This window comes from Saprolegnia diclina (genome assembly GCF_000281045.1).
Source record: "Saprolegnia diclina VS20 unplaced genomic scaffold supercont1.18, whole genome shotgun sequence".
NCBI lineage: Eukaryota > Oomycota > Saprolegniomycetes > Saprolegniales > Saprolegniaceae > Saprolegnia > Saprolegnia diclina.
This window is the reverse complement of record NW_008246085.1, coordinates 146,270-157,731: the sequence shown is the minus strand read 5'-3', so window position 1 is coordinate 157,731 and position 11,462 is coordinate 146,270. Positions and strand designations below refer to the sequence as shown.

Sequence of the window (11,462 nt, the reverse complement as noted above, 5' to 3'; positions counted from 1 at the left end):
ACGATGGTCCCAGGAAGCGCGAGGTGGAGCGCAAAACGCCGATGGTTGTCAACGGCAACCCTAGTCGCGGTTGAAGCTGCCGCCGATCCGGATAGCAACGAAGTGCGATAGAGTAGTCCTAGTTGGACTGACGTTCCTCCTCGTCATTTCAGATTTCGAGAACAAGGCGCCACGAAGAAGAAGAGGACGGCCGACGACGACCCGGCCACGCGACGGCCCGGCCTCGTCGGTCGACATGAAGAGAAAAGACGGACTCCATAGCGAGCACCCGCAGCGCGAGCTCGACAGAAGGCTCAAAACGTCTAGGAAGACACCCTACGCTGGCGCCAGGTAGCGTCCAACGACGCAGCTCGCCGTTTCTCACGCCTTCATGCTTGATGTAGGTCCCGACCATGTCGCACGCCAAACTCGCAGATGCAGCTCAACAGTGCGAGAGCGCCACGTCGTCAAAGGTATGGTATTTCGACTCATGATCTGTTGCCTCAGGATGGCTCGTCTTAGGTCGCAGCGCCAGCGTCGCCGACGGTCTCCGCCCGCTTCGCCACGCTGGCACCGATGGCGACGCCAGAGGTATCCATTTTCAACTCTTGATCTGTTGCCTCAGGATGGCTCATCATAGGTCGTTGCGCCTGCGTGGCTCCTGACTGAGCACCCTATCATCAACGGGGGCTTCGAAGCCCCGTCAGAGGTGTTTTGGGACTGTGGGGTAGGGGGGTATATCTACCTCATCGACCCGGCGACTGCTCGGCCCATCGAGGACCAGGTCTTTCGCCTGCGACAAGCGCGATGGTCGGCGTTGTTCTCCTTAATGCACACTTTGTGCATCTTTTAACTCTACAACAGATAATAAGACTTAAGTCTTTCAAAATTTTGTGTTAGTTTAGTGTTTACATGCATCGCGCTGGAAGAGATGCGACTCCAAGTCGAGCACTTTCATCCGAGAACCAACAACGTGTTGCGCTTTCCAGCCGAGACTCTGGCTTGCTTCCGAGGCGTACGAGCAAGTGGGGAGGACCGAATGACTTTGTGCTCGAGCGAAGCATGTAGAAGGTAGAATGGACTTGGAGAAGGTAGAATGGACTTGGTATGCGACGTCGAGCTGCTCGGGATCTTTTTCATATTTTGCCCATCAAACGCAACGTAGAGAGGTTACCAAGCACAGCACCCGGCGACCATGAAGGCGATCACTGACCTTGCCTGCATAGCAGCACCGGCTTCCACCGACAAACGCACACAGGTTTGCGACTTCACAACTTCTCAAATTTAGAAGCCAAAGTACACTCCCGCAGCTATCATGCTAGTAGAACTGTTTATCGAAAAACCACACAAGTGTATCGAATGAGGAGGATTTGGATTCAACAAAACATGCAAACGTTGGGCGCGCGTCGCCTTCTAGACCGCCAACGCGGCGCCACATCGCGGTATCTACTTGTCCATTTCGTTTTCAGCGTTGTACGTAAAGCCGGCAAAGTTGGCCTTGTTGCGCTGCGTCTCGCTCAGGTTGGTCGTCACGACCGAGTCGACGGGCTTCTCGCCCGTGAATTCCAGGTCAAAGTTGCTCGTGTCGATCGAGCCCATGCGGTTCGGCGGCTTGAACTCGGGCGTCGTCTCCTTGCGGTAGATCTGGTCCCAGTCCATGCCCGCAAAGAACGGGTGGTTGCGGATCTCGGCGCCGTCGGTCGGGCCGCTACCAAGACGGTCCGAGACCTTGCGCTGCAAGAGACCCGTCAAGAGGCTCTTGGCTTCCGCCGACATGAACGACGGGAACCGCAGCGGCGCGTTGATGATCTTGTCGTACATGCGCTACACTCCACAATTGAGCGCAAAGCGTCAGCGTCTGCGTCCATCTACCTGCATGTTTTGGTCGTAGAACGGCGGAAGACCCGTGAGCATTTCGTAGATGAGCGTGCCCAAGCTCCACCAGTCGACGGCCTAATGCGTCACCGATATTTCCTTCAGCAACCACTCTTTGTACAGTAAAATGTGCCAAGTACCTTGCCGTGCCCCTTGTTTTCGAGAATCTCCGGCGCCAAGTACTCAGGCGTACCGCAGAACGTCTGGCCAAGCATGTCAATGAGCGGAAGTCGTTCGTGGGCGTACCTTGGTGCCACCCACAGCGCCAGCACCCGTGACGGCTTCCTTGGAAAGGCCAAAGTCCGTCAGGCGAATGTGGCCTTCGCTGTCGAGCAAGATGTTTTCGGGCTTCAAGTCGCGGTAGATGATGTCGTGGTTGTGCAGCTCCTCGAGCGCGAGGAGGATCTCGGCCGCGAAGAGGCGCGCCTTGCTCTACGCAATAAGATCTCAATAAGACGAGGCTGGTAGAAGGGTTCGTTGTACCTGGGAGAAGCGGCGGTCCTTCTTGAGCCAGAAAAAGAGCTCGCCGCCCGAGCAGTAGTCCATAACGAGGTACAGCTTCTCCGGCGTCTGGAACGCGTACGAGAGCGTCGTCAAGAACGGGTGCTTGATCGTCTGCAAAATGTTGCGCTCTGTCTTGGTGTGGCCGAGCTGGTTGCGCTTGATGAGCGCCGCCTTTCGCAGCGTCTTCATCGCGTAGATCTTCTGCGTGTCCTTCTTGCGGACCATCATGACCTTGCCAAAGCTGCCCTTCCCGAGGACCTTGAGCAAGTCGAATTCTTCGATCGTGACCTTGGTCGGCACGGAAGTCGTCGACCCGTCCATGTCCTTGATGATCATGGCCTCGGTCGGACCCGAGTTGTCTTCGCCATCAGCTACGTTGCGCACACATAGTAAGTTGGGCGTATGTGGTATTGCAAAGGCGTACAGTCTGGGTCGGCTGCGGCGGCCACGGCGGACGGCGGGATCGGCGTCGGCGCCGGCGGGGCAGCCGCGACAGGCACGGCGTTGGGCACCTGCGGCGCGCGGGGCGGCGCCTGGTCTTGGCGGTAGTGCGGCGCCGGGGCGCTCTGGCGCGCCTGCTGCGGGATGGGCTGCGGTCGCAGGGAGCTCTGGCCCGAGGCCTCGCTCTGCACGGGAGGACGCGTCTTGCCGCCCTTGCTCGCCTTGTTGCCCATGTTGCTCGAGTTTGTAATTGTGAAGTCGGGCGGCGGTCTCGGAGAAGCGCACCCGATTCGGTGAGCCAACATTACGCACCTTGGATCGAACGTGTACGCCGCCGCCCATTGGCTGCTCAGATGAGACAGCGCCGTAACACACCTGGTGCAGGTCACAAAAAGTGGTGCGCTTTTTATCCGAACCCACCGGATAAAGAGCCCCTTGGCCTGACGATGGTGTTACACGATGTTATCACAGCGACCTTCTCGTTATAACTGTCCATATATATTCGGCAACGTAACGCGCGTGCGCACATTACGCACAGCGCGCTGCGACGATGCCGACGTAGAGCCGTGGCACGAGCGAGAGCGCGCGGCCCAGTACCCTGCGTCTGTCCTTTCTGCGCGGACAAGGGTTCCTATATTAACGACCATATAAAAATAGCTGGAAAATAGCTACCAAATCGCTCGAACACGAGCTGCACAGCAGCGTCTTGCGCCGCTTCATGTGGAAGGTCCTCGCCGCGCACGCACGTCGTCTCGTCTGCCAAGGCTGCTTGGCAAAGATCGGCGCCGCACCAGCCTCGGATTGGTCAGTTTTTCAACCAATCAGAGGCGGTATTGCCCATAAGCCAATCATCACAGAGTGGTCATTTTCCGCTGGACTGAAGCAAGATGAGCGTGCAGGCGAAGGACCTTCTTGCGGCGGCGCGCTGCGGCGACGTCGATGACGTCAAGCAGCTCTGCATCAGCATTAGCGCCGACGACCTCAACTACCAAGATGAGTACTCGGGCAACACGGCGCTGCACATGGCGTGCGCCAACGGCCACATCGGCTGCGTCAAGGTGCTTCTCGCCAAGCACCCGCGCCTCTTGCCAAACTTGAACGGCAACTCGCCGCTGCGTACGCTTGTGTTGTTCGGTGCGATGTTGACGGTGTGTGTAGACTGGGCTGTGCAAAACAAGCACATTGAAGTCGTCAAACTCCTCATTACAGCGTACCCCGACATTGACGTTCTCGCGCAGAACGCCTTTGGCCGCGGCTGCGTCACGGAAGCCTTCCAGAGCGAAAACACCGACATTGGTATATCTCCATTGGTTTCGTCTGGCGCTAAACTCACATTGACTAGTTGCGCTCCTCCTCGAGCACAAGTCGGCGACCGAAGAGCGCTTGGCCAACAACGCAGACTTGGCCAACGGCGCGGCCAAGCTCACGCTTGAAGACGATGACGAAGACGTGGCCGGCGAGGCAGAGACGAAGAAGCAGCCGCGCGTGCTGCAGGAAACCACGCTCGAGTTTGCCTTTGACGCGACGTTGCCTGCACTCAAAGCGCGCGAACTCGTACGCAAGCGATGCTATTGCATGATACCTTATGCAATCTAGGCGCTGGACATGGACAAGTCGGCGTTTGGCTCGAGCGCAGACGAAGACATCACGGGCGTTTCCATCTGGTCGGCGTCGCTCATTCTGAGTCGCTGGGTCCTCCAAGACGCAGCGTCTTTTGCCAACAAGCGCGTGTGCGAGCTCGGCGCTGGCTGCGGCGTGAGCGGTCTCGCGTGCTACCTCTACACCTCGGCGGCGTCGGTCGTGCTCACGGACCTGTACCACCACACGGTCGCCAACCTCGACCACAACGCCAAGCTCAACAAGCCGACCAAGGCCGCGATCGCCGAGACGTCGCCCGAGGCGCTCGGGTGCGCCGAGTGCGGCACGCTCCAGCGCTTCACGGCCGACAACCCGGAAGGGAAGCTCATGCTCTGCGGCCGGTGCCGCTGCGTCGCGTACTGCTCGCGCGACTGCCAAAAGGCTGCGTGGAAGCAGCACAAGGGCGTGTGCAAGGAGCTCCTGGCGCAAAAGGCGAACGCGGCGCCGACGACACTGATCGTCCGGGCCGTCGACTGGGCCAAGCCCGAGACGTACGGCAGCGAGACCTTTGACGTGATCTTGGGCTCGGACCTTGTGTACCACAAGGACATTGTCCCGATCCTCGCGCAGGTCGTCGACGCGGTATTGGCGCCCGGCGGCCGCTTCCTCCACGTGGCGTCCCAAGCGCGCGACTCGCTCGTCGAATTCAAGGAGGCGATGGAAACCCGCGGGTTCCGCGTCAGCATGGCCATCGTCCCCGACGCGCTCAAGACCAACCCGCTCGTGGGCACGAACGCCGACCTCTTTGACTTGCATTTCAACGAAATGAGCGACACGTACTGCATGTACACGTTTACCAAGGCCGCGTAATCGCAACACAACTGAAGAATACCATGTCCATTGCCTGCCTGCTGGATGCGCATTCGAGCAGCTGTATCCTGGATAGTACAGTAGTCAACGCGTCATTCTTAGCGCCGCTCGATGACGGCGTACGGTCGAGGCGACAGCGCTGTGCATCAGGCACCCGTGGTATGATTCCCGGCGGCTACGAGCTGCTAAGAGAGGTGCTCGGTCGCTCTCTGACGGGATGGTTTGTTGGCATCGGCCGTGCGTTGACGACGCTCATGGATCGTCTGACGTGTCGCGACCTCGTGCGCTATTTCGAGACTGCATGCGCCCGTTGAAGAAGATACAAAGTCGACAACCAGCGTACTATTCTGCCACTGGATGCACTCACTCGGTATGCTTGTCCAATTGCTTGCAATGCCAGAAAGCGTTGGAGGCCGGGCAAAGCGTCATGATCTTGCCCTGTCTCCACAAGGTCCACGCCGACTGCGCCCGCGACTGGCTGCCCGCGAACAACATTTGCACCGATTGCCAGATGTACGGCACGTACATATGCTCTGGTGACGCCGCCAGCGACCACACAATGGGCTTGAGGATGGACGGCAACATCTCGGCCGTCGCTTACCACGTCATGTGGTAGTCACGCATAGCCGGTCTCTCCTAACAAGCCATTAAGTCGAGAACGAGGCAAACTACACGTACCGCGCTCGGCGTTTGGAGGACTTGGCGGCGCTCAAGACAGCGGATCTTCTTGCGTATCGTGCTGTTCTGCGCAAGTGTAAAAGATACATCGAGGTGCGTCTTGGACGTACCAGGGCCTTTTGCGCTCTTAATTCGGCGGCTGCTTGTCGCTCCTCGTCGGTCGCCTGCCCCCGCCGCTGGAGGGTCAGCCGCTGCGGCCGGAGAGGCAGCGACTCCTCCGCAGGACCATCGCTGCGGAGGCAGCGCTTCGTCGGGCGCGGGTTGTCGTCGCCATCTTCGTCGTCGCTGTCGTCCGTTTCGCGCCCAGCACGGCGCAAGGTCGTCGTGGACGCGTCCTGCTCCGCGACGGGCAGTCGTCGGTGGGTACCTGCGCGGGTGGTGAGGCGGCGTGGGGCTGGTGCTGCTGCGCAGCCGCGGAAGAGTCCGGCTAGTACCACCGTCGGATCGTCGTCGTCGAGTTTGCGTATGCTTGCGTACCTGCTGGCGCGCCTGGCTCGTTGCGCGATCGGCCATGTCGAGGCCCAAGGCGGCAAATATCCAAATGCGATCTTCAACATAATACAGCGTCGTTTTCATTGGCTGAAATTACGCTTGATCGCTCGTGATTGGTCTTTTTTCCGGCGTGTAAAATGAAGGTGCGAAGCGTGTAAATCATTCGAACGTGCAATGATACCGAAGCAACCGAAGGAGGACACGCCCCACAAGGAGGTCACTCGCCGGCTCTACAGCGTCTTTGGCTCGGAGTTTAAAGACCTGAGCACGCGGCCCAACGTTACCCATGTCGTTGCCAGCATGCAGACCGACGACTGGACTTATGCGCCAGCAAGTGCAGGGACGGACGCGCACCGTGCGCTCGCCACGATGCTCATTGCGCACGGCAACGCCTTGCCACTCCACGGACGGCCCACTAGGGTGCAACGCCAACAACGTGCGACTAGGATCAGCCAGACAAAGCAGAAATACACCACGGAACAGGGTCTGGCGAAGCGAGTGCGCCTGCCACCCGCAAGACGAGACGCCGTTGCCGCACCGCCCACGAGCAGTGGGCTTGGCCCGGCTTTACCGCTCCCTTTGCCCTTCGACGATGCAGCAGCGTCGCCACTGCCGGCTCGGGCGTCGCGACAGCACCATCGATGCACGCGAGTCTCAGTCACGATAGCTCCCGCTCTCCTCGAGACGGGGGAGCCCCTCGCCGAGCTCATCTCCAGGGTTTGACGTTGGGTCTTGGTCTCCCGCCTCGGCTCCAGCGTCACCACTGCCTTGTCAGAGCGATGCCAGCGACGCCGTCACCAACGAAGAGCTCAGCATGCCCGTTTCACTTGAGGTCTCTCGTGATCCAGCGCCAGACTCGCGCCAGACAGAGCACACAGCCGGTCCCAACCCACAGCCAGGAGACCATCTCTTAGGCCCGAGCAGTGGCACCTTGACGCCTCGTGCGCTTGCAGAGGTACGGTCTCGTTCTTCCCGATGGCTTCTATTGGACCTCCTTTTCTACTCAGACGTTCCCTACCTTGAAGGTGCTCGTCTATACCGAGCACCCAAGGCGTGACATGGTCACGGCCCTGGCGCCGCCGTCCGAGGCGTTCAAAAGCGGTCTTGTCGGTGGCTTCTTGCACGGCTTGAGCCTCGTCGAAGCAAGCCTGGTCGTCGACGCCACGGGCAAGATCGTCTCGATTCCGATCGACGCTATTGGCACAGCGCAGTGCCTCCGACTCGTGCTTCTCGGCTCGTCATCGTCCAAGTTGCATCTCTGTATCGCTGCGTTGCACTCGACAGTGACGACCTCGATCCTCCACCATGACGACTCTCGAGGTGCGGAGATAAACACCATAAACAAGGCGTTGGTGTCCACGCAGCACATCGTGTCGAGCGCTCACACAAACATCGACGCGTCGCAAGACGCCTACGCCGTACGCTGGGTCTTTCTGGCTGCTGGCGTGATCGAAGCAGGTCGTTTGCCTCGGGTCGCTTGATCGTCGTTGTTGTCGTTGCTGTTGCTGCTGTCATCGCGCCGCATCTCGGCATAGTGCTCAGTCTTTTCGTACCAGAGCAAATGGGCTTCCAGCACTTGCACATTAAACGGCGGCACGCGCACGGGCGTCTCGTTGTCCTTCATCTTGGTAAAGGCCCCGCCGCGCCGAAGGCGAACATAGGCGACGTAGTGCCCGTCGTCGTCCGCTTCCTCGTGCGCGACGAGCGCCACAAGCGTGTACGTCGCCTCGTGGAGCGTCAGGTGGAGGTTGTTGACCATGGCGCGACGTTTTTGCGTGCGATCGTCGCTAAAGCGCTTCACATGCGAGCACATGCGGCGTGGTCACAAGCATGGCGCGCAGCGCATGGGCGTGCTCGTTGCCACAGCGTCGTGCTGGTCACCTACTTGAGCGCCGCAGCGAGCGACGGCTCGAGGTCGACGCTGACCGAGAGAGACGTCACCGGTTCATGTCCGCAGCGCACGCATACAGGCGCCAGCTGAGCGCCAAAGTTCGTGCTGGGTGCTCTCGTCGACGCGAGGTGATCGAGGAGTCAGCGCATATAGTCGTACGCGTCTTCGGCGGACCGACCGAGATGGTTCGCGAGCGCCGGGTGCGTGGCGTGGAAGAATGACGCGTCGCCGTTGCGGATCGCCACGAGGAGCTCGGCGACCGATGTCGTAAATGCATCGCCTGACGCAGCCGAGAGTTCGTCGCAGAAGCGAGTGTGTGCGAGCGCGAAGAGGACGGCGTTGGCGTAGCTCGTGTGTCCAAGGTTTGCAAGGCCCACGGACGTCGCAAGTGGCCGGAGCACGAGACGTCGGAGGTCCATAGGACCTACAATGACACGTTGCAGTGACAGGACGACGTTCTTCAATCGACGAAGCGCGTCGCTCTCGGCGCCTCTCGATGACTGCTCGTGATCGAGGTGACGTGCGAGCGACCGTGCTTGGTTCGTGCGGTACGTCAGGCACGCGCGGCCTGTCTCGAGCTGGTCTGAGAGCGCATCGATCCGAGTGTTTGCCGTGCTGAGGCGCTCGGCTGCCGTGTTGTCGCCGGCAATGCGTTGACGAAGCTCTTGGATCGTCGTGACGTGTCGCGCTACCGTCGCGTCGAGCTGCTGAACCGTGACGCCGTGCGCGGTCTCGAGACGCGCCTGCATGTCGGCGTACGCGGCAGCCTTGCCACGCGCGTCGTGCAGCTGTCTCTTGAGCATCGCATTCTCGTTGGCCAGCGCGCCCATGTCGACCTCGATCTTGTTGCGAACGCCCCGAAGCTCATCGATCGTGGTTGCCGACCGCCGCATCTGGCCTTGCGGCTGTGCGATCTCGTCGCGGAGCCCTGTGGCCTCATGCTCGAGCGCGACGACTGTGCGTTCGTCGGCAGAAGCCGACGCTGCTGGTCGTCCTTGCACGACGAGGCTCGCAGGCGCGCTTCGGTGATCGCCTTCATGGTCGCCCGGCAGGACGCGGCTGTGCGTGGTCATGACAATCGCTCGCTGTTTGTCGAATGCGTTTGATTGGTTAAAATGCAAAAAAAGATCGCGTGCAACCCATTTCCCCAGGACCCTCAGCTCGGACAATCAGGTCCAATCCACCAAGGAAGATCATGCACTAATTTCCCCTGGTTCTACCTTCGCCATGCTTCGCATGCAAGCGTCCAGCACTCCTTCATGCGCGTGACGTTGGTGTCAACTGCAAATAATCCAAATGACAAAGCCGTGGATTGGGTGCATCTTCCAGCGCGATGCATGTAAACACAAAATTCTGAAAGACAAAGTCTTATTATCTGTTGTAGAGTTAAAAGATGCACAAAGTGTGCACTAAAGAATTGCCTCGTTGCAAGGCGTAGATCGACATCAGTGTGGGGCCCAGCGAGGCCCCAAGCATGGCCGCGTAGGCAAGCGTCCCCGCCCGGCGCACTGCTGCGGGTTCGAGCCCCGCGAGGGCCACGACGAGGGCGGCCGCGATCGTCCAGCCGACTTGACCGCTCGGGACGCCGAACGAGGCGCTGTATGCCGCGCCTGCGCAGGCTGCGCTCGCCATGGCGCAGACACCGAGGTACACCCGGCCGAGGACATTGAGCGCGCGGGCGCAGATGGCGCCGGCGGCCAAGAGCGTGGCTGCCGCTGATCGCAACGGTGCTATATCGCGGACGGACCCTACCCCACGTACATGTATAAGAGATGGTGAGCTGCGTCATTGGACGCTACCTGGCGCCAGCGTAGGGTGTCTTCCTAGACGTTGTTGAGCCTTCTGTCGAGCTCGCGCTGCGGGTGCTCGCTATGGAGTCCGTCTTTTCTCTTCATGTCGACCGACGAGGCCGGGCCGTCGCGTGGCCGGGTCGTCGTCGGCCGTCCTCTTCTTCTTCGTGGCGCCTTGTTCTCGAAATCTGAAATGACGAGGAGGAACGTCAGTCCAACTTGTCCTACTCTATCGCACTTCGTTGCTATCCGGATCGGCGGCAGCTTCAACCGCGACTAGGGTTGCCGTTGACAACCATCGGCGTTTTGCGCTCCACCTCGCGCTTCCTGGGACCATCGTTATCGTGGCAAAGCCACCGGTTCCTAGTTTGTCGACTTCTTGTCGGCTCCAAGCGAGGCAACGCTCGGGCGTATCCTCCCTTGCAGTCGGTATTTGGCTTGAGCATTGTTCGCATGTGACCGCAACATCCGGGCAAGCGATTTGCCGCACCATCCGCTCGGTTTTATTGGCTTCGTTCGGTTTTTGGTCGCTGGAACGGGTTGTACGCTGCGTAAAACATGTTCAATCGTGTTTAAACTCCTTCAACCACACTAAAACCCAGTAAAACCGGGTCCTGGCGTGCGATCTTGCGATCCCAGAGATTCGATTCGATTGGCGACCGCAACCGGACGCACGCTGCCTCGAGAAGGCCCGTGTCGCGTTCTTCGCATGCAACTTTGACAACGTTGGAGCCGCCGCGCTCATGACGGTGCTTCATGACGCCGAGCCTCTTGTCGCGTTGAGACTTTGCTTCTCCACAGCGCAGTTGATCCCTCTGCACTCATGGCAACCATCGCTGCATGCACACCTCGGACCAGTGGGCCAAAGACATCCAAGATGTGCTGCGCGCGATGGTGACGTCGGATCACGTACCGTCACCGAGGACCGTTCCAGCACGCGTTTGGCGTCGCTAGTTGTCTGTGTGTTGCATGATGCCTGGTCAAGTAAGGAAGGATTTGAGTGGCTCTCACCTTTATAGCATTTCGTTTCAGGGCAATGTACACCAGCACGTTTGTAGGAGTGTATTGGTCGAGTCGACACGGAGCACGTAGTGCGAATACGTCCCATCTAGCCATGTACAAGGGTTCGATGGGATAACCCTAACCCTACCCTAATCCCCGAAAACTGCAAAATCGTTTGCTGACTATAATCCGCCTTTGCAGTGTAAAGGGCAGCTTGTTGCTTTTACCATCGAGATAGAAGAAGCGTTCTACATCGCATTTCCATTTATCGATCGAAGCAACATGGTTCTCTACAGCGCAACGTACCACCAGGACAAGGAGGCCCGTCGCATTGCGGCGCTTGAAGCCCAACTCCGCATCTC

At 59.4% G+C, this 11,462-nt stretch overlaps 7 protein-coding genes across 7 annotated transcripts; 3 read left to right on the top strand and 4 right to left on the bottom strand.

Moving 5' to 3' along the window:
* Positions 1-235: 235 nt before the first annotated feature.
* SDRG_06546 (hypothetical protein) lies at positions 236-648 on the top strand (the record flags this gene model as incomplete). Its single annotated transcript, XM_008612327.1, has 4 exons — positions 236-330; positions 384-457; positions 502-570; positions 620-648. 4 exons carry the CDS (start codon positions 236-238, stop codon positions 646-648), a joined length of 267 nt encoding a protein of 88 aa, XP_008610549.1.
* A 648-nt stretch (positions 649-1,296) lies between these two features.
* Positions 1,297-3,093, bottom strand: SDRG_06545 (AGC protein kinase). Its single transcript, XM_008612326.1, has 6 exons — positions 2,783-3,093; positions 2,338-2,729; positions 2,101-2,286; positions 1,995-2,057; positions 1,852-1,932; positions 1,297-1,803 (listed from the first exon to the last, which is right to left on the bottom strand). Exons 1-6 carry the CDS (start codon positions 3,030-3,032, stop codon positions 1,426-1,428), a joined length of 1,350 nt encoding a protein of 449 aa, XP_008610548.1. The 5' UTR covers positions 3,033-3,093; the 3' UTR covers positions 1,297-1,425.
* A 564-nt stretch (positions 3,094-3,657) lies between these two features.
* SDRG_06544 (hypothetical protein) lies at positions 3,658-5,342 on the top strand. The gene is made up of 4 exons (XM_008612325.1): positions 3,658-3,915; positions 3,958-4,095; positions 4,142-4,353; positions 4,396-5,342. The coding sequence occupies exons 1-4, from the start codon at positions 3,687-3,689 to the stop codon at positions 5,245-5,247; spliced, it is 1,431 nt and encodes a 476-aa protein (XP_008610547.1). The 5' UTR covers positions 3,658-3,686; the 3' UTR covers positions 5,248-5,342.
* Positions 5,343-5,538: 196 nt separating this feature from the next.
* Positions 5,539-6,450, bottom strand: SDRG_06543 (hypothetical protein). The gene is made up of 6 exons (XM_008612324.1): positions 6,403-6,450; positions 6,293-6,352; positions 6,036-6,260; positions 5,926-5,991; positions 5,774-5,883; positions 5,539-5,725 (listed from the first exon to the last, which is right to left on the bottom strand). The coding sequence occupies exons 1-5, from the start codon at positions 6,436-6,438 to the stop codon at positions 5,845-5,847; spliced, it is 426 nt and encodes a 141-aa protein (XP_008610546.1). The 5' UTR covers positions 6,439-6,450; the 3' UTR covers positions 5,539-5,725; positions 5,774-5,844.
* Positions 6,451-7,212: 762 nt separating this feature from the next.
* Positions 7,213-7,631, top strand: SDRG_06542 (hypothetical protein; the record flags this gene model as incomplete). The annotated part of the gene is made up of 2 exons (XM_008612323.1): positions 7,213-7,372; positions 7,425-7,631. Coding segments are annotated over 2 exons (367 nt in total), but the record flags the coding sequence as incomplete, so codon positions are not given.
* Positions 7,632-7,828: 197 nt separating this feature from the next.
* On the bottom strand, positions 7,829-9,392 carry SDRG_06541 (hypothetical protein; the record flags this gene model as incomplete). Its single annotated transcript, XM_008612322.1, has 4 exons — positions 8,778-9,392; positions 8,468-8,732; positions 8,303-8,413; positions 7,829-8,204 (listed from the first exon to the last, which is right to left on the bottom strand). Exons 1-4 carry the CDS (start codon positions 9,379-9,381, stop codon positions 7,829-7,831), a joined length of 1,356 nt encoding a protein of 451 aa, XP_008610544.1. The 5' UTR covers positions 9,382-9,392.
* Positions 9,393-9,694: 302 nt separating this feature from the next.
* On the bottom strand, positions 9,695-10,097 carry SDRG_06540 (hypothetical protein; the record flags this gene model as incomplete). Its single annotated transcript, XM_008612321.1, has 2 exons — positions 9,695-10,023; positions 10,070-10,097. 2 exons carry the CDS (start codon positions 10,095-10,097, stop codon positions 9,695-9,697), a joined length of 357 nt encoding a protein of 118 aa, XP_008610543.1.
* Positions 10,098-11,462: the final 1,365 nt, after the last annotated feature.